The sequence below is a fragment of the Lepisma saccharinum genome, chromosome 24 (genome assembly GCF_977018435.1).
Source record: "Lepisma saccharinum chromosome 24, izLepSacc3.1, whole genome shotgun sequence".
In the NCBI taxonomy this organism is placed as follows: Eukaryota; Metazoa; Arthropoda; class Insecta; order Zygentoma; family Lepismatidae; genus Lepisma; species Lepisma saccharinum.
The window spans coordinates 35,520,711-35,545,998 of NC_139252.1; the positions used below are offsets into that span (position 1 = coordinate 35,520,711).

The 25,288-nt window shown below is 37.0% G+C and overlaps 1 protein-coding gene across 1 annotated transcript in view; it reads left to right on the forward strand.

The window, feature by feature from the left end:
• The first annotated feature begins 23,344 nt into the window (after positions 1–23,344).
• Positions 23,345–25,288, forward strand: part of LOC145978018 (uncharacterized) — a 97,435-nt gene continuing 95,491 nt past the window's right edge. The window contains exon 1 of the mRNA XM_083110401.1: positions 23,345–23,893. Within this exon, the coding sequence (XP_082966527.1) occupies positions 23,773–23,893 (121 nt within the window). The 5' untranslated portion in view covers positions 23,345–23,772. The remainder of the gene's footprint in view (positions 23,894–25,288) is intronic.

Sequence of the window (25,288 nt, forward strand, 5' to 3'; positions counted from 1 at the left end):
TGATTTAATAGGGAGCAAATAATTTGACTGGGCGCCATGGCATTCTCTCTTTTACAACTTTTTTTTATTTAGATCGCTCGGCGCCCATGGCCGACTCCCGCCGCCCCCTAGTTACGGACTTGAACTTGAGGATACCGAGAAAAGTAGGTATTGCGAGCGATGCGAGCAAGAAAATTTTACGAAATGCATTTTTATATGCATAGTGGCCGCGGTGGCTCAGTCGGTAACGCGTCTGACTACCATGCTCAAGGTACCGGGTTCGATCCCCGGCCGGTTCAAATCCGGGAACTTTTCTAACGGTGGAAGCGGCCCCGGCGCCCACCCAGCGTCGAATAACATGGGTACCTGGGGGAAACCCTGGGGGGTAAAGGCGGTCAGGGGCGTGATGCTGATCACATCACCCCCACTCACGACCGGATCAAGAAAGTGTGGGGCGTTACCCCCACACCCCCTATACGCCTTCATGGCGTGGTGCTATGCACAGGGGAACACTTTACCTTTTTTTTTACCTTTTATTTTTATATGCATAAAATTTGAAATCGAGGGGGGGTAATTGCTCCTCTGTGCCGACCTTAGCCGTCAATGTTTGCCCCCCTATAATTGACTTCCGTCGAAGGTTGGGGGGCAATGCATCCTCTTCCCCCTGTGGTTGCGCCACTGGTCTCTATTTTGAGTTTTTAAAGTCCAATTTATGCACAGATAGGCTAATCGGGACTGGACCTACAGTTTAAAGTGTGATCTGAACCACCATGCGCCTCCGGCTATCGAACCTGGGAAAATTTGATTATAGGCAGTGATGTGCCATAGACTATAAGTTTACGTCTACATGTGTTGTATACACGTAATCTATGCGTAGATTACATTGGCTTGTAGTTTACATAAACTACGTAGTAGTGTTGCCCACGAGACGAGACTTTGGCCTGTCTCGTCTCGTGGAAGTCTCGTGGAAATGCTGTCTCGTCTCGAAAATATTCGTTTGTCTTATGACACATGGTCAATCTCGTCTCGTTTCGAATTTTTAAAAGCCTGTCCCGTCTCGTCCCGTGGGCAACACTACTACGTAGACAATCTAAAGTGCATTTTCAAGTGTTTCATGAAAGGAAAGTGACATTTTCAACTATATTGATTCCTAAAGAAATGAAAAGAATCCTATTTACAACAAAATTTATCTTCTCTTCTACTATCACTATCAACTATGGAAGAAGATAAATAGTATGCAAAAAACAACAACAGATGGCAGTCGTGAGGCAAGAGTGGTCTTTTTCCCATAAAACACTAGGATATGTCTTATATTAGGTTTCTTCCTAGGTGCGAAATTGTTCGAATTTGGAGGAAAGAGTATGAAAAGTTCTCCTCACACATCAGCAACTGATTCGTAGTATAATTGTCTTTTTATTCCACGGCGTCCTTTGCTAAGTTATCACCTTTCGCCATGTTGTTCACATAGATTACGTAATCTACGTGTATAACATAGTCTATGTGTAGAATGTAAACAGACTATGGTTGTTTACGCGTAGACCCACATCACAGATTATAGGGCAACGACGTTGCCACTACGCTATTGGAGAGGAATCGTGTCGATTTTGAAAAGACTTTCTCGGTATACCATAAGTTCGTAAAACATCACTTCTAAGGTTGCAACTTTAAGCACGGCCATTGACCCACATACCTTTTTCCTCATCAAAAATCCCAAAGAATTTACTCCTTTTTTGAAAAACAACTGAAACAATGAAGAAAAGTGGAGACGAAGAATTTATCACCGTAGCGGCATAAAAAAAAGCAACGTCCGGAATGAAACAATGCATCGATTCTTCGCTGGCGATTTTATCATTTGTGCAGCGCGGTGCATTGAATCAGCTCTTCTCCAAGTACAAGGAGAAAGTGGACGAGTAGTGGCTATATATTTAACTTGTCAGAGAGCATCTGTGTCATGAGAGTCGTTTTCGCGATTTATGTTATTAAATATCCAATCGCAAGATTTATTTTTTGATTGTTATATTATTTTCACTAATTTCCATTCTATGGTTCTTATTCGTTTTTTCAAGTTTCGATTTCACATTTTTTCGGTGAATTTTTTCACTAATTCATTGACTTGACCTTAGTGCAGTACAGTGCACATGATTTCCATGCAATGCAAGCTGTTGAAGATGAGTGAGTGCGTGTGTGCATGTACTACCTGTGCGTAATTGAATACTTCCTTCGTTCCAAAATCATATCTCACTTTTTCACCGAGTATGTCGACTCAAGAACTGAAAGTTAAGTAACAAGTGGCCACATAGTAACTTGAGCTATACTGACGGCTATAGAGCGTAGGAAATGTATTTGGGACCATAGGAAGTATGAACGACCTTGAAAGATCAAAGGACAAAGAAGAGGATTCCATTTTACAATAGTATTGTTGTCATCATAATATTTGTCGATGTTGACAAGTCGTAATATGCAGGGGTAGAAAAATTTTCACCTGAAAATTTTCACCTCGGACCTGAATTTTAAAATTAAATTTAAAAAAATGTTTTTTCAATATTTAGTCTGATTATGAAAATTTCCACTACTATTTTTTAAAAAACGAGTACAGTATGTATTTCTTAATGCTGTGTGTGTGTTTTCTGTATTGTGTATCATTAAATGAGAATAATAAACATGACATTATACATTTTGTCACTGTTGCTTGCCGAATTTTAAAATCTGCAGCGATATGATAGAGTCGGCCATTAGAGTGTATAGCATAGTTATTCATGATACCAGCAGATCTTTCTTTAGGAGGACCACTACGGCACAAGAACTAATTACTTTTAATCCAATCTTATATTAATGAAGTAAATACTTTCTTATTTTTGAAAATAAATAGCTTCATCTTAGTTAGATTCATGACTTTCTTAGCCCTGATTAGGAAAAAAATAATGGCTCCTGAATTATTTTTAGTTTTGTTGTATGTATGTATGTGTGTATGTGTGTGTGTGTGTAATCAGGACGAGTCGAAAGTATTTTGAACGTGTGATACCCTGCTAGGACGAGTTGGAATCTAACCCTTCTTTATGCACGAAAGGGCTAATCGGGACTGGACTTTGGTTGAAAGTCTGATCCGAACCACTATGTGCCTCCACAGGGAGTCGAACCCTGGACCCTTCAATTACAATGCGACGACGTTACCGCTATGTGATCGGGGAGGCACCGTGCTAGGGACCAATGATCCCGTTTCTGTCTGTAATGAATGAAAAAGTGAAGAATTTAGAAGGATTACTATGAGAAAGAGAATGACAGAGGAAACTACTGCTTAGGGTTTTTCTTGTCAATAATAATAATTGTAATGCTGGCGCTTCTAATCAAGTGGCACTGTCTCAAGTCCCTGTTTTCATTACTCTTTATTCCACACCCTGTGTTGTTTTTAGGAATGAATTTCTGTTGATACAAAGCAGATGTTGTCCTCTGCCTATTGACGTTTTTACTTCAATTCATGATCATCACATTGTGGAAAACAGACTGAATGAAAATGGTGATGGACAATTTGCCTACTATTTCATTTGCCAATGGGTGAACATACAGTGCTTCTGATGCAGATCCATTACAGATTAGCCTTTCTGAACGTAAAACGGATTTGTTGAACATCTGTTCAATATATGCAAAAAAATATAATAAAGTACGGGGTTCGTTTACTCATCATAATCGCGATTAGTTTAAAGAGGCGGAAAAGGAACGTAAAAAGAAAGTAATTTTTTTTGGACCACATCCAAAAATATTTTCTCAAAAGTTTTTTTGGATGATAAGACACACCTAATCGATTACGATGTAACTACACCTCTCACGGTTACACCCTCTACGAGACAACAAAAAACAACATCCCTTTCATGCACTATTATGCAGAGATGTTAGTCTGTTACATATGAATTCTGTTTCTGTATGAGAGGTCATAGTATAATAAAAGAGAACTGAATTGATGCTGAAGAAGATATTCTCAAGAAATCATCCCAGATAATACACAATTCCCAAATAACTATTGTATTCAACTTCTTCCTTGATGTACAGATTAAGGATATTATACTTTCGTCTGGCGTTATCTCTTGCTTGGAAGAAAATACTTTCCTTTTTCCTTCTGATATGCATCAAATGAAAGAAAGTTACTGCGAAAGTGAAACTGGATTTTAATTGGAGGCAATAGAAGGGGTCCCGGGTTCGATACTCGGTGGAGGCACGTAGCACAGTGGTTCGGATCCCACTTTAAACTGTAGGTCCAGTCCCGATTAGCCTTTCTGTGCATAAAGTGGACTTAAACATAAATTCAAACAAACATTTAGAGGCAATCGTGTAATACATCTTATATCTGTCTAAGACACTAACAAAGGTAGTTCAACGGGGAATGCAAATTTATTATTCTGGCAGAACTGTTGTATCTTATTTAAACCAAAGCTTCTATTTCTTTGTGTTAAATTTGGTCAGAGTTCGATTAAGTTGTTCAAAATGGAACGTGTTATGGCTACCTTTACTTTATCATACAATAAGAATATTTAACTGTTTACACAAGTATCACATCTGTTCTATATAACTTCTTATGCACAAGTTTTAAAAAAAATACGGAAAAGCATGTTTCGACCTGGTAAATAAATCCTCCAAGTTTGAATTAACCAAATAACTGAAGAAACATAAAGCATTTCTGCTTCAGAATTAACGCATTACTTTGTCATACAATTAGAACATTAACTGGGCCATTTCATCTCAAACCATACTGGTAAGTAATAAATGTGTCACCTTCGAATTTCAAAATCAGCTGAAAAAAATATATGTTAAAGGACCGACCACATGATATATGTGCAAATATAAAATATTTTTATTTTCTGTTGATTTGTTACAGTGTTACAAGCTCACGAAGAAAGACGCTATTCGGTAAAAAAAAAAAAAAAAAAAAAAAAAAAATTGCGCAAGGAAAATAATGCAATATTCAAACCACTAATAATCAAAAACAAAAAAAACTTGTTCAAAGTACTTCAAAAACCTTATTGAGGAACATATTTATGAAACTCTCTTCAACTTTAAAATTAAGAATCAAAATAAGAAAAGTTAAGAACAACATGACATGAGTTTTGCCTGGATAATAGAACATGGGAACTGGACTAACTATATGTGCAATACCATTTCTGCACTAACTTCTAACGTTATGTAGAAAATTCTTTGTAACAAATGAAAAAAATGCATTTTGACCTTTTTTCAGAAATCATTTTCTCAAAAACACCCATCTCAAAATTTCTGAAAATTGTACAAATTCGTAGTATTTGGTTACTGTACTTGCAACAGGTGCAATCAGACCTTGCAATATTTTTGTGTGTAACTGAGGAGATTTTTTTTTTTTTAAATGTCCTCCATGTTCCATAATTTTTTGTAAAATATGTTACATTGGCAACACTGTTTCTGACTGCTGTTTGTCAGGAAATCTGTAGAATATCAAACATATTACTGGTAACATTTTGTGCCTGCATGCATGCTCTTTCGTCCGCACGGGCTTGTGTAGTAGCGAGGAACTAGTGACCATTTCAAACAACTTATGTTGCATCATAATTTTTTAAAATATTAACAATTTGATAAGTTATTTCTATATCCTTCAAGCGTTTAAAATCGACATTTCAGGCTTACGTGTAGATCTGTCGGCCATTTTTTATTTGTCGCATGCGGGGATTTTACCGTTTTCAGACGTTTGTGAAAATCGCTTTAACTTCTGTTGTATAATTCCATACGTAAAGATACAAAGTTCATTTTCTGAAATGAATTTATTTTTCAGATGTTCAATTGTTTCAATATCTCTTTTTAGTAATCGTTTGTTTTACAAGTTACATGAGTGTATTTGCGGGTAAAGCAAAACGAGAACAAAAATTGAAGAATCTCTCGTGAGATTTATTCGTTTGCTTTGAAGAGCGCCATTCTAAGTGGTGCAACCACGAAGGACCTGAAACTCTAGTCATGCGTGAAAGGAGTCCATCCTTCATTAACGCTTTTCTTTCTCCCTCTCTTCTCTTTGTTCTGTGGATCGCGTTTCCTATATTGAAATTGAAATGACAGTAGAAAGTAAACGATTGCTCTGTTTTTTTCTAACGATGCGGACGCTTTCACGAAAACTTTGAAAAATCTTAGTGCTTTATGCGCGATGCCTTCCTTTATGCTTTTCTGCCCCCTTTATCTTTTGTTCATATAATATATAATATGTTATACATGTATATTTTGAGGTGTAGGGATTGTGGTTTTGAATATCGCACTAATTATTGATATTTATTGGGTTTAATACCCTTGCATTTCTTTATGTCAACATTCTGGCGGTTGTAAACAGTAGTGCAGAAATCTATTTGATTTTGAGGAAAATCAAGCGCTCTCTCTCTCTCTCTCTCTCTCTCTCTCTCACACACACACACACACACAATCAGTGCCGGATTAACCTATGGTTAACTGGGGCAATTGCCTCGGGGCCCCCACCAAAAGGAAGCTGTGAAGGGCCTCCACCAAAAAAGTATTTTAACCAGCTGGCTATGCTTGTGAAAAATTACATAAGAAGTTGTATTTGAAAAATCAAAATAACTTGGATATTGTCGTATGTCAGTATACTTTATACCATGGATTGATTTGGCTGTGGTGTGGAAATAAGGCAAACTTAGGCTATTCAAACAATCAATTCTCAGATACGATTAATATAATAAATAATCCTACGAAGTACATAACTTTCTTTCGTGGAACTGTCTATGTATAATATTGTAGGTAAGGACCCGTTCCGCAGTACATTTTCCAATTTCTCTTTAGAATGTGTTTGGTGTTAATGGTGATAAAACTGCAGCGGAGAAAGATCGTTCTCAAAAATTAAAATAGTGAAAAACAGGCTTCGTGCTGCCATGGGACAGGATCGCTTATCCAATCTTTGTTTATTAAGCATTGAACATGAACTTCATCGTGAATTGGACTTCGATGATATAGTAGATGAATTTTCGGCGAAAAAGGCAAGAAAAGTGTGTGTACTATAAGTGTTAAGCCTTTGGGAATTTTCTTGAAGAAAGTGTAGTTACTACAATTTCCACAATGAACCTGTCGGTAGTTGTCCAGTAGATGGACCATGCATATGTAGTGACATATTTACTCTTAATTGTAAATAATATCATTTATGATAAATTATGTACCGGTACGTAAGTACAGTCTACTGCTCAGTTCTCTGTTTCCGTCTGAAGCCCCTTAGTATTTACTATATATTGTAGTTACGGTGTTCACTCTTCATAACATACTGTAGACATTTAGACCCAGAATTTTACTGCTGCTATAGCGCTACAATTTTCGTCCTGTAACTTTATTTTACTGCGCTATTCTCCCTGCAAACCTATCTGCGATATGTTCGATTGTGAATGACTACTGATTCTAAAATCAGGTCTACCATTCAACTGCTGAAAATTGGTGATTAACATATTGAGCTAATAAAGATCCTAGTAAAAAAATAATAAAAAAATGGGGGGCCCCACAAAATATTTTGCCCAGGGGCCGCCACAAACCTTGATACGGCCCTGCACACAATGCTTTCTTTCTGTGAAGAAACGTTCCAGTACTCATCGGGTTCATTTGTTTTTGATATTGTGTTCAACCCTCAAAACATCGTTGTGTGTTCAATTATTGATTGATTGGTTGATTTAATTTATTGGCTTTTCCGCCAATTTTGGCTAATCGCATAGATGAGGTTGAGTGATGAATGATGATATGATGAACTTGATGAAAGAACACTCGCAAAGAATACCCATGGCCAGGCCGAGATTCGAACCCGGGACTCCTGGCGCTGTAGCGCGAAGTGCACTGATATGCCCATAATATATGTGAGGGAAGCAAAAGCACTGCGAACAGCTTCTTGAAGTTCCCCAGTTGTCTGATAACGATTATGGGCGACTTTCTGTTTGACGTGTCCCCATAGCGCGTTATCACAAGATGTCAGATTTGGACTTTGGGGTGGCCATTTGAGAGGTTCTGGTAAATTTGGCGATCCTCGTCCAATCCATTTGTCTCTGAACACATCATTGAGGTATTCTCTTAAAATGGCCACCTGGAATCTAGATCTGACATCTTATGTTAAGGAGGATTTCACATCGCACCTGGAGGCGAATGATACTGTGCTATGAAAATGGCGGTGTGCACACAGATCATCTGGAGTAAATGATGGTCATTGGTCTGATTTAATGGTATACCATCCTCTCATCATACGCATGCTGTTAAAATAACATTTTGCAAGTTTGTCTACAATTCAAAGGGGGTAATGGGACTTTTGGTACACCCTGTAGAGGAGGTTGTAACCCCTGCCCAAAATTTAGGGAGGTGTAACGAACCCCCTACCTATTCCTGCCGATACTGGTTGTAAACACACATCTTAACATTTCGTAGAGAGAGAGATTGAGAGAGTTTCATTGAGCTAATTTTAGTGTCGCGAACCACACAATTCGCGATCCAAATCGTTCGTGACCCACATCTCCCGACAGGTCTGACGAATCTTCCGTGAAACATGCTCTGAACGTTCTTCGCAGTTGCGTGACAACATGCCCTCAAAGTCCGATATCCGTGGAGCCGAATTGCACTAAGTACTTGAATTGAGGACGCCCTGTGTGTCGCATTCGGAATGACAATTCTCGTCCTGATTCTTGTTTATTTCTTCAAGCGTGGAAACCAAGGTCCATTTTTCCTTGTCGCTAACGTCTGGTCGGAAATCGTCTCGATCGGAGTTAAGAGGCAAGGCCAGGGCTCGGTGGTAAACTGTAATGTGTCTATAACGAGAATGCATTACTTTGGGTTGAAAATTAAATAAACCTAGTTACTTTTTGGTTGAAAGTAAAATAACTCCTTTACCTGGGGTGAGAATGCTACTTTGGGGTTAAAATTAAAATTGGTTAAGCCAGTTACGTTTTTGGTAAATAAAGTAAAGTTACTTTGGGATCAAAATGAAAATAACATGTTACCTTTGGGTAACAACTTCTTTAGACTAAATATTAAAATAACTTGTTACTCTTAAGTGAAAAATTAAGTAACCACGTTACTTTTGGTGTGACGTAAAGTAACCCAGTTAGTTTTTGGTGAAAAATTTACTTTGGGGTAAAACAAAACAACATCTTAATTTTGAGTGAGAAGTAAAGCAAGCCTGTTACTTTTGGGTGAAAAGTAAAGAAACTACGTTATATTTCGTTGAAAAGTAAAGTATCAGCCCTATTCCGGAGTAAAAATTTAAATAACGCGTTACATTTGTTGAAAATTAAAATAGCGCGTTACTTTCACGTGAAAAGTAACTTAATCGCGTTACTTTGGGGTGAAATGTTGTCATTGTTATTGGGATAACAGACTCGGTATTCGAGATTTGAGTAAGGATTTCTGATATTATATCCCCACTTTATTCGTTGTGGGAAAGTGAATTTATTACCATATTGAGCATGCCTGAATAGAAAATTTGGGTAGAAGCTATTGAAAATTACTATGATTGTGCATAACACGACAGCTCTTGGAGCGGCACCAAAATTTTAAATTTACATACTTCATTACATTGCCTACTAATTCTTGCAGCACTATTAAGTAATCATTTATTCTTCAAATGTATGGATGATAATTTTCAAGCAAAGTATGTTCCTTGTATGAAATCTCCAACTTAATGCTCCATTATACGTATCTCCTCTTTACATTTTTGTTGGATTCTTTCACAGTTCAGTAAATTTTATCAGAGGTCACATTTCAGATGTACGTATAATGGGGCAATACGTTGGAGATTTTATAAAGGAACATTGCTAGTTGAAGAACCGATGTTTGGTAAGCTTTACTGTAACGTAGCGGAATTTCCAAATTTCATGAGTCTGGTTGCAAAGTGACGTCAACTCTCAAGCACGTTTATGAGTCTGTTTATTTTTAAAACCTGGCTAGTCACAGTCAACCGTTACCCTGATCAGATATTGCAAAATTCTTTTCAAAATTTCTTCCTTGGGTATCTGGACCTCAGAAGAACCGTTCGATGTGTTGTGTAAAAGAAAGTTCATGAGTAAGGGCTACGACAAGCGTGCAATACCAACCACATCGGATAATTTTCAATTGTCACAAGTTCTTTTGCATTTTGTGCAACATTGTGTACATACAATTTTTTTTTCAAAGTTTTAGAATGTATTTTTGTTTTACAAATGTTATTTTGTGTGTGTGTGTGTGTGTGTATTGTTCATCTTGTTGAGTGAGATGCATTAACTCACTTTGTTTTATATAGTGTGATGTTCAAGAAGCGAAACAAAGTATTCTGCAAAGCAATTTACATCTGTATCAGCACCAGTACAGTTCAATTACTTGACAATACATAGCACGTAAGAGAAAAATGAATGAAAAATATTACTGGGCAATTTGCCTGGTAACAATCATGCAACCCACTGTACTCTACACAGCTATGTTTAACAGTAGGCAAATTGCCCATTTCAATTTTAGATCATTTTTATTCCAAATTGTATGTTGTTTTACGAAACTAAATTGCGCTGGTTGTTAAGTACATGTTATCCTCCGCTGGTTTACATTCTTGTTTCAATTTAGGCCTGTGACTCTTGCAGAAATTAGAGTTAATGGAAATGGTTGTGAACAATTCGCCTTTGCCGTCTGATGAACACTTGAAAGAGGATGCTTAAATATTTCCAGGCAAATTGAACCCCGACACGTTAATTCAGTTCGTTTTTTGACCCGAAAATAATAGTGTAATGGCAAGCAGGTATCTTGCACTAGGTATATTTCGGGAAGGATCCGAACCAAAGTTTATAATTAATAGGTTTATGAGATTAACACGCCAGTTATTAATAATATTAATATTATTAAACTAGATAAATTAATTGTAACAATTATTATTGTTATTACATTAACAGATAAAAAAATTAAGTAAATAAAGATATGACAGGAAGTAATCATTATCAAGCTTTTGTCTAGTTAAGATCAGCGAAATGTGTATAAAAACAGCTGGTCTAACAAAGAAGTTCATGTCAATATTTTAAAATGGATTATTTACTGAATACCAAAAAAGGTTGTTAGGCCCAGCTGATGTTTATGCGTATTATGATATTTATGCGTATGTAGTAGTAGTGGTACGCATGAATTTTCGCAGACGCTGTCAACGCAAAACTTATCATAACCTTATCCTTACTTCAACTTCATCCGTACGCTTGCAACAGTAAACAAATACTTTGCTTATTTCATTTTGGATTTTCTGTGGCGGAGTGGTTATCACATCGCGCTATGACGCTAGGGGTCCCGAGTTGGAATCCTGGCCTGGGCATGTATGTTTCTGAGTGTCTATTCATCAATTTCATCATATCATCCCTCATTCCCATCTTCGCAAATTAGCCAAAATGTGGCACAAAAAGCGAAGTAAAATAAAGCAAATCAAATCAAAATCAAATCATTTTGGATTTTGTAAATTTTTCGAAAAGGGCCCCTTCTGGTTAAAAAGAATGACGAGGAACGAAAGAGGGTCAAAATCCGACAGATATTTTGTATCTCCATTAATTATCGGAAGGGGGAGGGTTACAAATATAAAAAATGTGGATTTCACACTGATCCCACGTTATTTTAACTGGCTATTCTTAAGTAATCATGACGGAAGCGTGTACTTCATAATTTCGTACAAGTTGTTATTGAAAGTGTGTGCATCTCAAGCGAAAAGGTAGTGAAAACAATTCTTGAGATTTTTCCTCAGGAGATTACCCAGAATGCTCCAAGGTAAGAGACATTTGTTTACGCGGCGTCTGAGTTTGATTTGAAAGTAATTATCGCACTTTCGTTTAGTTCTGTCATGGGCGTCAGTGAAAGTATCTACTTGAACGGATGAAGGTTAGTAATTCGTAAGAAATAAGGACGAGCCTCCTTGGCTATGCATATTATTTCAAGTTTTTCGAAGCCGTCTTTCCTTGCAACGACGCAATTTTAGCTTTCATTATCACTCAAAAGGGGAGCACTTTCAAATTATGACCCAAGTTTCTTTTTTCCTTTTGTGTTCGCCAACTGCTTATTTAGGAAGTGATCTGTGTGAAATCAGTTCTCTAATTCGACATTCCGTTTGCGCACTCTAAAAGATGGTTTAGATAGAATTAGATATCCAGTTATGCTTCTCAGAAATCAAATTAATGTTCTTCAAACTGTACAAAATTAACATAACATTTAGTTCGAGCCCATCGTAAAACGTAAAGCTAAACTTGTAGTGGCAGACAAGCAAATGACATCACAAGATTAATTTATTTGGTTTAGATCACGCTGCGCAAAATGACATCGTGACAGGCTTGTTTCCACTAGTGACAGTTAGCAATAATTGGTTAGTTCTAATATATATATATATATATATGATTATTTTTTTATTACAATTCAAAATATTCCTTGTTAGACAAGGTTACAAACATTACAGTCACTTTTTTGATATTTTCTGCAGGTAATTTTAGAAATGTTGCTGTAAAAATGTCCAGTATGTTTACTAGGTTTTTACATAGTTATAGTACAGAGTTGCCCAAAAAAGCAACCGAACACATACATAATACAACGGTTCTACATTTTGGTTACCTTTTTTGGGCCACCCTGTAGTACATCACATTATTCATCAAACAATGAAGATAAATTGTTGTTTCTCTTCCTTTTCCTGTTATTTCATGTTGCATTTATATCGTTTGGTTTAATCGTGATGGTGATTAGTAGACTTAGGATTTTTATGCCTTAGCATATTTTCTTGCTAAGGTTGATGTGTTCCCTAAATATATAGAAATTCATAATGTGAATAAACTTATTGAATTAATGTGGTTTTTAAGGGTATATTTTGGCATATTTGGCCATTTCTACGTGATAAAGCATATTTTGATGGATTTTCGGTCATATTCAGCATATTTTCGCATTTTCAAGAATTATAAAGTCATTTTTCAATTGGATGCGTTCTTACTCCCACGTTTACTCGAGTTTTTTTTTTGGACTGCAGCAAAATCTTTTTAATTGAAAATTTACAAAAAGTATTCATTGTGCATTTCAACTCATCAGGACCCATAAAGTGAACTAAAAATAGTTCCTATGAAAATATTTCAGCATAAGTTAGATATTGACGTTTGGAACAGTCTAGTTATAAGGACATATTTTTCAAATTATAGTGTATATTTTGTAAAATTTTAGGTCGTAAGAGCATATTTTATTTTGCATATTTTGGTGGTTTTCAGGTCATAAAAATCCTAGCACTAGTAATTAGGATGAATGAAATTGATGATGGGACAAACTCATTGTCCGAGGTTCGAATCTGGGACCACTGTCTTTGTAGTGCAGGAAGCTGATCAATTTGAATTTTCATTGATTTGGTTCATTTTACTTCGCTTTTCTGCCACTTTTGGCTGATCGCGAAGATGAAGATGAGCTATGATATGATGAAATTGATGAAGGGACATTCACAAACGATACCTTAACCCTGGCCGGGATTCGAGCCTTGAATCTCTGGAGTGATAGTGGCTATGCTAACCACTTTGCCACGGAGGTCGACGACCAATTTGCAAACCGGCACACAGCGTCTATTATTTGGTTCATAAAATAAGTAGCAAAATGATTTCTAACTAAATTAATATTATTTTACACCCACAGTTATCGCCTCGCAAGAGAGAATTACTTGCTACAAAATGTGCAAGAAATGCCCATGCAAAAAAGAGCTGGAACGAAAAAAAAAAACAATGTCAATTAAAATGACTGAGCAGCCATTGTGTGCAAATTTATTAGAATGATACCAGTTAACAAGCAGGTTCACTAATAAATACATCAAGTGCACAATTGCATATGTGCACTGCACGAATTTTAATAACTTAATAGATTTTTTCTCATGTTTACATTTCGTGCATCATGCCATTTCTCTCAGTTGAGTACATCCATTAAGTGAGTCTTGCTACAAAAAAAAGTTAATAATGGATGTGCATAATCTTTGGGAAAATGGTAAAGCCAATTACAACACGCATTGACAGCCACGTGGCACACTTCAATGAAATTAACGCGACTGGAATATACAATTTTGTGAGCCATTCAAGAAAATTAACTTTGCATGAAAATTACACTTTCACTGTCTGCTAATTAATATGTGGTTGGACTAGATTATTATCTGTAACCTAATTGCCAATTATGCGCCAATAATTTATGTATTGTCTTTGTTTAATAGTGTACATGTCATATTTTTTATATATTATTATCATCACTATCGTTTCGTAACAGAGTTATAATTGTCTTACTTCATTTTATAAATCAGTATGATTGTAAATATTGACCTATTGCTCTTGTACTGTTCATGAAGAGCAGCTAAATTGCTAGATGTTGAATGAATATTAGTGAAAGAGATTGGCTGTAAGTGAGAAGGAATGATTTGGATGTGAATTTAAGATAACCGCTGTGAATATATGAAAACACACAAGAACAATTGAAAATATGAAGTTGACAATGAGGTATATGCACTGTACCATACTTTAATAATTCAAGTCAAGTCATTATTTAATATCCTAATTGCTTGATGTTTGTGCATAGTGGTGATGGAACCAACTAATCCGCACTTTAGATCCTAATCTGTATTGGACAAGAGTTCTTATCCTGTAATTGCCGACAATTCTTCTATCATATAATAGGCTAATGTAAAGAGTGTGTAATTTAGTGAAACATTCTGCTATTGTTCCTATCACTACAAAAGTATAATTTGTGTAGCCAGTTTTATTAAAATATATCTTCTGCTCATCAGTCTTCAAGAGGATTTTACAGTTTTGTTACCGTAGGTTATAAGTTCACCAAATTAATAATTTTCTTCTAACGGAACCCAAATCGTCTCCAAGTATAGTAAAATGCTGAAATTCATTTATTTCTGATAGGTTTAGAAAACATCACTACAAGCTTCTAGCACTTGTTTTGGATAGATTGGCTGAAGTCAGATGTGTTCTTACTGCAGGTCTGGATATGATATCTAGGTCGTTGTCATCTGCCTCCGCTCCAAACATAAAACAGTACCCGAATTTTTCATCCTTGGAATTGATGTGGGTCTTCAAGATTCAGTGGACCACTCTCATAATCACTTCATCACGCTACCAGAAAAGGGTACCCGTTTCATAGATCGGAGACACATTAAAATCGCATATTTTGTGTTTCGCATGGTTCGTAGTTACCAATTGTGTATTGCGCAACATAGTTCAAGGTGCCATTATGCTTTTTACACGAAAACAAACGCAATTTTTCACATTCTGAGTGTTTTTTTTTTATTCCTTTCTTCGCTTCCGGAACACACAATATAGCGGGCACATCTTAACTCACGTTGTGGGTATGCAGTGTTTTAACCTTCTTCACCTAAAAATACCTACTATCGTGTTCATCTCCGGTGGAAATTATACATTATGCACGGGTAGCTGACGGATAGCCCGGCTAGGTGATGGATAGCCCCACGAACCATACACGGATAGCCCCACAAACCATTCACGGATAGCCCCACGAACCACTTACGGATAACCCCACGAACCATTATGCACGGTAGCTGACTGATAGCCCCACGAACCATTCACGGATAGCCCCACGAACCATTTCCGATAAGGTTAGGTTAGGTTTGGTTACGTTAGGCAAGCATAGTAAAAAAAAGGGGGGGTTGAAACACTGACGGGGCTTACGTCATTAAACGTTCGCAGCATCCGGTTGTCGTAGGGCAAGCAAATGAAAGCAATGGCAATTGTGCATCGGTGAGATATTTCTCTTGAAAAATACATAATTTCCCGGTCAAATATATTCCACGATGAAAGAAAATACCTCGACGAACGTTGTAAATCTTGGAGAAACTCATTTCCGTAAGGAGTTTCTTGTGTAAAATTGGAGAAATGTGTCTCCGATGTATGAAACTGTTACCCCAGAAAAGTTCACATGTGATATCAATGAATGATAATTATTTCCAATGTAGCATTTGAAATATTTCCGATGTAGGGTATATTCGAGTAACTTCTTTCGAAGTATGGAGTACATTCACCCACCCAAAAGCTAAAATTTGCAAACAAAGGGAGGGATTCTGTACTCAGAGAAATCCCCCCCCCCTTCTCCCCTTAAAATACTACCCTGATTATTTCTCTTGTTAAAATAGATCGCAATATTTTATTTCACGAAAGAGAAGACAAAAAAACTCCTTTTGCCTGGCGTAAAAGAAAAGCTTTCAGTGGCTCTAGCCCCTTCTAGACATGTGCCTCTTTCGCGTATTCATACATACATTCATACATTCCTGCATAGTAGATTATTGCTTTTCTTGCTTTGATTTGCAAGTATATGGATCATTATTAGGGGCATTCCAGCGTTACGTGCGTGACATTTTACACACAGAATTTAAGATTCTAGACAAGAGATTGGTTTAAAATATTCATAGTGAACTGATTTCATAGAACTATGAAGTACTTTATGGTGTCTGCTAACAAATGGGAAAAAACTTGAATATGATGCCATAGGCTGAATGCATGCAAAGCATAAACAAAAGTTCGTTACGTATGCAAATTTTGACTTCATTTGTCTGTGCAGCATATAGGCTGCAGATGCTAGTAACTTTTATTGGTGAAATGTGGAAATGATATGCATTCACAAACATTTATACCTTATTCCAATTAAAAACAATAATAATTTTCATATTAATTCATGTTGTTATTAACATGGAGTAGAACCACTTTTCGTGGAATGACCCATTAGCATTATCTAAATTGGTATAAATATTATACGATATGCAAGCTACTTTTTGTTGCATATTGAAACACATATCAACACGGAACATTATGTAATATTTATATAAATCTCTACTAAACATTTGTTTACTAAACATTGCCCATCAAGAATAAGTTCATATTTTTTAATAAAATGCAGAAAATGAAATCAATTCAAATCAGGCATTCGATCGTCTGTTTCTTAGAATTGCTGTGGTTTGAAGGAGTACAATGGAGACGATTGAACAAGGATATGCAATGTGTCCATATACACACACACATAAAAGTAACATTTTCCTTTTTTGTTCCGGGTCCTGTGTAATTTACGGTCGTATACGATCATATGCAAGTATGCATTGTTTGCAGTGAAATTATTCCCTTTGAAAGTCCTATAAGCCGACGTTAATGGAAGGAGAGAAATCTGTTTGTCCAATGAACTGCCATTTCTGCAGTAAGAGACCAATTGCATTTTTTTTTATTTTATGTCTTTCATAAGAATAATAAAGGAAGCTAACCGATTTTCTTTCCTGGAAGATGGCAATAGTAAAATGTGATTGAAGAATCCAATTATAAAAGAGTCATGCGAACAGTATTTCCCCCTCAAATTGTTTCAGTTTTATAGGATGCCTCTAATTGCCTATGCATATCGAAAATGTATTACACTATTATACTCCTCATGCCAAAATCATATCCATAACTGTCTAGTGCATCGTTTCTCAACCTATGGGGCGCGACCCACTGCTGGGTCCCGAGGGGGAGTTTCATGGGTCGCGAAGTCGGGCTCGAAAGTGTATTTAATTTGTCTTAGAAAACGGTTACATTCAAATTGCTAAGATATGTATTATCTCATCTCTGCTCTCGGTAACGAGATTGAAAATTACTTTCCAGAAAGTTACAGTGTACCCAATTGGATTTGTAAGTTTAGACATGTTGTCAGTGAAACTAAGAGAACATCTGTGTGATATCAGCTGTGATCCTGCACTAAAATTTTAGATTCAGACTTTAGAAGTTTTGGATATCTTTAAGATGTGAGTATCCTGAACTTTTTGATGAGGCATTAAAGTTGCTCATGCCGTTCTCCATCTCATATTGTGTGAAAAACCGATTTCCGTCTCTGATTCAGGTTAAAAGCAAGTACAGAAATAGACATGACGCGCACTCAGATTTACTACTATTAACCACCATTAAACCCAACATACCCCAACTTATGCGAAAAGGCAGCGCCAATCGTCAAAATAATTGTTTTCCATTTCAGCATGTGTGTTTAGTTTGATGTTAGACTAGAGTAAATTAGTCTTATTTACTTTTCTAGAATAAAGTATGTGTAATTTGTTTAAGCAAGCGTAAAAGAGAGCTTCTTAAAGTACTCGATGATAGCAAGAATGTGATTATAAAATGGGTGCACACCCCTACAAGTAATTCTGCCGGCACCCATGCTTATAGGTCCCATGAAGTGTAATATCCTTCAAGGTGAGTATAACTGACTGAAAAAGGTTTGAACACCCCTGGTCTAGCGTGTTCATATAAACGCGTTTGCTGTGGCATTGATACTTAGGCGGGAAATATTGGCGGGAATTTAATTTTCATTTCTTATCACCGCAGTGTCATGCGTACAAGTTGGTGTCGACTGAATTGTTTTTGTGTGGTAATAGAGAGTAGTTAGTAATCTGTGTTGTAGCTACGGTTAATTATATAAAATAAATATTTAATTAAGTGGAAAATATATCGGGCAGTTAAGGCTTCCAGCTTGCATACCAAATAGTATGATGAGAAAAATGTAAAGCAATACTTATTCCAGTTATTTAATAAAATAAATAGAATTGGGGGAATTTAACTGAAAGTGGCTCTACTCCGTGTGAGTAACAATTTGAAAGTATTGTTGTTTGTTTTCTGAATGTGTCAAGGTTAAGTGTTTGAGAATGCTTCAAAGACAAATGAAGTTCAATTTTGTCATAATGTTTAAAGTGTCACGCACCTAACACATTTTTATTAATGTTTCTCGTGCACCAGTGTATGTCATAATATTCAATTTGTGTTCATTTGTTAAGCACCACTAAGTACTTCAAAATTGTATGAAATTGTGATTTCGTGTATATTTTAATCTGATTGCATGTCTAGAACCTTACATTTTATGTGTGAATGTCACACACATGACGCTGGAATACCTTATTGCAGTGCTTCTCAAACTTTTTTTTCTCATTGTACCCTTCAGTCGTGACTAAATGTCTAATGTACCCCCACCATACGTTTTATCCGAATAGTGGGTTTTGGATTATTTTTTTTAGCTGCTTGATTGGTGGGACGTTTTTGATATGATGGAGGCATGCATCTGCTATAGAGCAAAATGGCATTCGGGCTGTATGTAGAAAGATGGTAAACAAATATACATTAGAATCCTACGTTTATCATTTTATTTGGTAAAAGATGTGAAACACATGCATGCTAAGAAGTAAATATATAAAAAACTTTCATTATTTTTTCCAGAGTTATTGAAAAAGAAGTAAACAACAAAAATAAGATTGTAAACAAAAATGTCAAGCACAATTTTGGAGTTTTTATTGTAAATCCTTAGAGTTTCTAATGAGAAGGATGTGCCTGCATATCCTGACACAGTTTGTTGATGTCTGGTTGTGCACTTAAACATTTCAAGCTAAGTTGCAAATTTAGTCTATTATAGATTTCGAACGAGTATTTTATTTAAAAACATTTGAATAAAATAAGTGTGTCAGTGACAAAATTAATCTTATTTTATTGTTGAGTGTTAAAGCGATGAAGTCTGCTCTACAGACCTGCAGCAAAAATGTTGTCGTGTGGGTATAATCGACATTTGTCTTCCTAACTGATCGCGTACCCCCTTCATGTACCCCCTGGGGGTACGCGTATCACAGTTTGAGAACCACTGCCTTATTGTATTTTGTAAATCTTGGAAGTAATCAGTGGTGTGCCCAAGGGGGTTTTGGTGGGGGTCACAATCCCCCCTTTGGCCCAGTATTCCTGAAGAAAGAACGTCAAAGGTAGGAAGAGTTGGCAATATGAGAACTGACTACTCATAGCGGGACAAGCAACATATATTCGCAGATTCCTTGATGGGGACAAGTCAAGTTACATATGGGGGTCCCGGGTTCTATACCTGGTGGAGGCACATAGTGGTTCGGATCCCACTTTAAACTGTAGGTCCAGTCCCGATTAGCCTTACTGTGCATACAGTGGACTTAAAACACCAAATCAATCAAATCAAGTTACATATGGTTCTGTACAAAGTGCATACAGCTTGCAACTTGAGTCGTACCCAGCTGCAGATCCTACGAATACAAATGTTCCTGACGCTATTATAGTTTAAGAAAAACAGTGGTATTGTAAATCACCAACGAGTTAATAATTCTAAAAACATAAGGGAGACATAATAGCATCATATAGATATTTATCAGTTAATGCATTTGCAAAATATGCCTACCCTACAACCAATTCGTAAATTTCGAAGAATTTATCAAGTCTTTATTTGACATTACTTCATTTTCACTGCTTAGTGATCAATAATGAAGGGCTTCTTGACCCTCCAAATTTTTTCACTGCACCAGTGTACATACACATTGTGATAACATACTTCCAACAATACACTTTCTCAACACTGTAGTCACCGTTATGTCACCGAATACCAGTTCCACAATTGAAATTATTTTTAAGACAATGGCATTCGAGCATTTTATGACCGATCGTAAGTTTCCAGATGGGAGTGAAAGTGAACGTGACAATAGCATAATATAAATGCTTGGATTTTGCACGAACGAATCTTTGCTTATATAATATAAGACATATTTCAGTAAAACACATTTTCTTCGCGGGCACACACGCATATTGTTCTTTAACGGTCATCGGAGACTTTAATGTGTACATGCCACACATGCGACAAGCTCTCTCTTTTCTTTTATTGAGTTTCTATAAACAAAACGTTTAAGGTTTGATGAGCTTCAATTACCACTCGCTTTGTCTTTCAACGTAATTAGTCAGACAAATAATCTAATCAGCAGTGTCGTCGTTACTGGGTGGTGACGACCCCACAGTGAAATAGTCTCTGTCCCATGTTCCCTCCCACCCAGAATCATCTATGAGAAAGAACAAGTCATATAAAGAAAGAGAAGTAATGGGCGATAGAAATAAGGAAAAGGAAAAAGATAGAGAAACGGAGGAAGAAAGACACACACAAATAAACACACAGAGAAACAGAGAAATAAAGAAAGAGTATATAGACAGAAAGAGAGAGAGAGAGATACAGATATACAGAGGCAGAAATAAATAAATAGGACAGAGCGAGAAATAAACAGGTAAAAAGAAAGAAGAGATAGTGACAGAAAAATAGAGAAACAGAGAAAGAAAATAAGAAGATAGAAACAGAGAGAGACGGGAGAGAGAGAGAGGCAGAAATAGAACAACAGAGGAAAAATAAAGAGAAAGATACAGAGAGAGAGGGGAGAGAGAAATAGAAAAACAAGAAAGGAGAAAGACAGAGAGAGAGAGAAGGGGGAAGAGAGAATAAAAACAGAGGGAAAAGAAAGAGATAGAGACATAGTGACAGGGAGAGATAGGAAAACAGAGGAAGAAGGAAGGAGCTAGAGAGAGAAATAGATAAAGATACAAAGAGATATACACAGAAACAAGGGAGCAAAAGAGAAAATGACAAACTAAGGAAGAAATAGAGAGAAGAATAGAAAGAGAGAATGAGATCGAAAACAGAAAGAAGCGAGAAACGGAAAGAGAAAGAAAGAGAGGGAGACATAGAAGGAAGGAAATAACTGGAGTGGGAAAAAGAGAAAGAAGAAAGAGACAATCTTGGACCATCTGAAAATATTCCGTCCTTTAACCTTACCCGAACGAGATAATTAGGTGACTGGACTGTTAATCAGCCATGTTTTCATTTTGTTTTCAAGAGATGCTTTTGCTGGTCAAAAACATTAATTAACCTTACTTTCATACAGAAACATTACATTTTTTGTCAAGTTACACAAATCTGTTGTTTTGTTATATTGCTAAGGTGTCATTCAATTTTGACACACTTGTATATAGTTTATGTTTTAAGTCTTCTTTGTGTACAGATAGGTCCCTTCATCATCATATCATCACTCATCCTCATAGTAGTGATTAGCTAAATATGGCAGAAAACAATGCTAAATAATAAAAACCAAAACAGATATTTATTCGAAATAATAGTTGTCGGCTGTAACTGCAAAGACAATAGTAGACAAATTGTCCATCAATATTTTCATAACTCTTTATTCCACATCCTGTGTTGTTTTAAGGAATGAATTTCTGTTTATGCAAAGCAGATGTTGTCCTCTGCTTATTGACGTTTTTACTTCAATTTATGATCATCACATTGTGGAAAACAGACTGAATTAGTGTTGCCCACGGGACGAGACGGGACAGGCTTTTAAAAATTCGAGACGAGACGAGATTGATCATGTGTCCCTAGACAAACGAATATTTTCGAGACGAGACAGCATTTCCACGAGACGAGACAGGCCAAAGTCTCGTCTCGTGGGCAACACTAGACTGAATGAAAACGGTGATTGACAATTTGCCTACTATTTCTTTTGCCGTTGACCGTACTCAAGGTATCCTGGGTTCACAGCTGGATCTACATTTTATCTTTTCCCGGCAATCGATACTTGGAGAAGAAAGTTTTGTTGCAAATAGGGTATGGACCAAAACGATTGAAATGGCACTTTCTTTGAAAACGGTGTCATATACTATGTGCAGTGGGATCCATGAGTGTTACCGTGCAAATTGTCCATCACCATGTTCGTGCACTTTATTTGACCCAAAAAGAGCTTTAAGAATTAAAATAAAACTGAAAATAAGCTGTTGACAACTTCTGCACCAGCATACATAAAAATCCACCCCTTAAAAAAAAAAAAAACATAGGATGTATTGTCATTGACAATTTGCCGAGCAATACTACTGGATCCCACTGTACTACCGTTGCAGACACTATAAATCTAAGTCTATGCGTCAGTTTTACAGCTAAAAGTACGAGTTATTGTTATATTAGCGGAAATAGACAGTTCGAACATATTATTTGTAGTCTGTGTGTGGATAAAGCGTAATAATTACAATATGGTGATATTGTGTTGCGATCCATGACCTACCGATGATGACGTTGTTGCGTGTAAACAAACTTCGTTGGCCTTGTGTACTAAAGAAGGCATTGACTGCCGAGAATAACACCCGCCAGCCGTCCAGTTCCGAACCCCGATCAGCTGTTGCTGCTGAGCTCAGTAATATGGGTCACGACGGCAAAAGTACCCTTCCCCAAGGCAACAGAAGTTGCCAACGAGTTGAATCATGGGAATAAAAAAAAAAGAAAGAAAAAGAAGCGAGCGCTTCCTCGAGAAAGCACGTGGTTCTACAACCCAGGTGACTCGGGTTAGCGGACCGTGGTGACGTAGGCGTGACGTAGCAAACCAAAACACACGAGAGCATCGTCCGTTCTTGTGGTTACCGGTGGGAAAGTTAAAAAAGAAGGTTTTCAAGTGCGGGTGGGGAAAGTGAGCGAGAGGAGGGGGGAGTGGGGGTGGGGGGATTCTATGAACACTCTCCTTGCTTCGATTTCATTTTCGAAAGAGAACAAAACTTTGTCGAGTCTTCTTCACAGCACTCGGTACGAGCGCGCGAGATATCACGCGGTGGTCCCTGCTAAACGCGGACCTGCAATCGTAGTGCATTTATCCAGGATATTTATGAAGAAATTCGATCGTGTTATCGTACAGTGACGGGCCAGCCAGCAAGGAAGACGGGTGTAGCCAGGTCCCATCCACTAAGGTTGTTTTTACCACCAAAAAACGTGTGAAAAAGTGGTTCGGGTAATACTGGAGTGCCTGCCCAGTGCCGGTAATGTGTTAGTATCATCGCTGATACTGAAGTGAACCCGTATCTGTGTTGTGCCTTTTTGGGAACTCGAGACTATGCAAAGCTGCATTGTTGAAAGTTGCTGATAAGATAAGAAACACCAACAGCTGTGCTAAAGCGTTTCAGGTTTTTCTTTTTACACATTTTGCTCAACGTAAAAAGTACAACAATAATGGTGTTCTTTCAGTTGCACTATCTGGATATCACGAACTACCTGCAGCTGAAATTATTCAGAAGACTTTCAGTTGCTACTCTTTGGATTTTCATGACGTTCATAAGCCAACTGGGAGAAGGTAAGTCATCTGTTTCACAATCTCGACTCTCTTTGCAATTGTTAGAAATAATTCTTACACTGTTTTTTCTTGATTTTTTGCGACGATTCCAAGAACCTACCATTCTCAGATATGCGGTAACTCCAAGAACTATAATTGTTGAATCACAAGCGGCTAGCGACATCTATATCAATTTTGAGATATAAATAACTCGCAAAACCTAACCTACCTAATCTTCTCACGTACGTTTCTAATAGAAATAAACAAATCTTAACCTGCCTAACCTATTCGCATGTTTATTTCTGCTATTACATTATGTAACAATTCTAAAGCATGCTTCCTCAATGTCATATGCTGTGTGCCGTGATGCCTTCTGAGCTCAGAACTTTTAATGAAGCCTCCCAGAGTAAAAAATTGACCCAACAGCTTATCATTTACGATGTACATTTCTTACAATTTGTCCATCACTGCAAACAGCGAAACACTGATACATTCATCCAACAGCTTATCATTTACGATGTACGTGTCTTGCAATTTGTCCCTCACTGCAAACAGCAGTATAATAACTATTATTTTCGTTCATTTGCATTGAATCATATGTTTATACATAATACATTATGTACTACAACAGTTTCCAGGTGAACAATTTATAATCAAGCTCCTCTGACCCTTGAGTAACCATATTGTTATTTCCCAAACAAAGACTAATTCATTTCCATCTAAAATCTTATCAAGGTGTTAATCTGTGCAAGTCCTTCATAGGATTAGGAGCCAGCAGCGTCATCTATTGATCTAGTTTTCATTTTCATGTTCTTCAGATTATACGTACCAGAGAAAAACTCAAATTGGGAGGGGGGGAGGTCCAGAAAAGGGGGCCGAAAATTTATAACTGAAATAGTATAGCTATTGGAATGGGGAGAGGGGTTGTGAAATGTAGTTGTGAGCTAGAAGCCAAGAAATTTCGCCTAAACCGAAAATGTTTACTTCCCAAAATTATGCTAAACATTCCATCCTGTGCCAATAAGACCCTCCTTCCGGCCCCCGTGGCGGAGTGGTTAGCACATCGCGCTACGACGCCATGGGTCCCTGGTTCGAATCTCGACCTGGGCATGGATGTTTGTGAGTGTCGATTCATCACTCATCCTCATCTTCGCAATTAGCCAAAAGTGGCACAAAAAGGGAAGTAAAATAAAGCAAATCAATCAATCAAACCGAACCAATATTTGCCTCCAACAGCTATCGAACCCGGGAACCCTTGTTTAAAAGGCGACGGCGACGCCCAACAAATGAATGTTTTTTTATGACTCGCAAGAACCCGGTATTGTAATGAATTTGAATTTTATTACTCCACCATATACATTGGTATTTGGAGGGTTCAGTACAGTTCAGACAAGAAATATAATTACAAAATTTCTA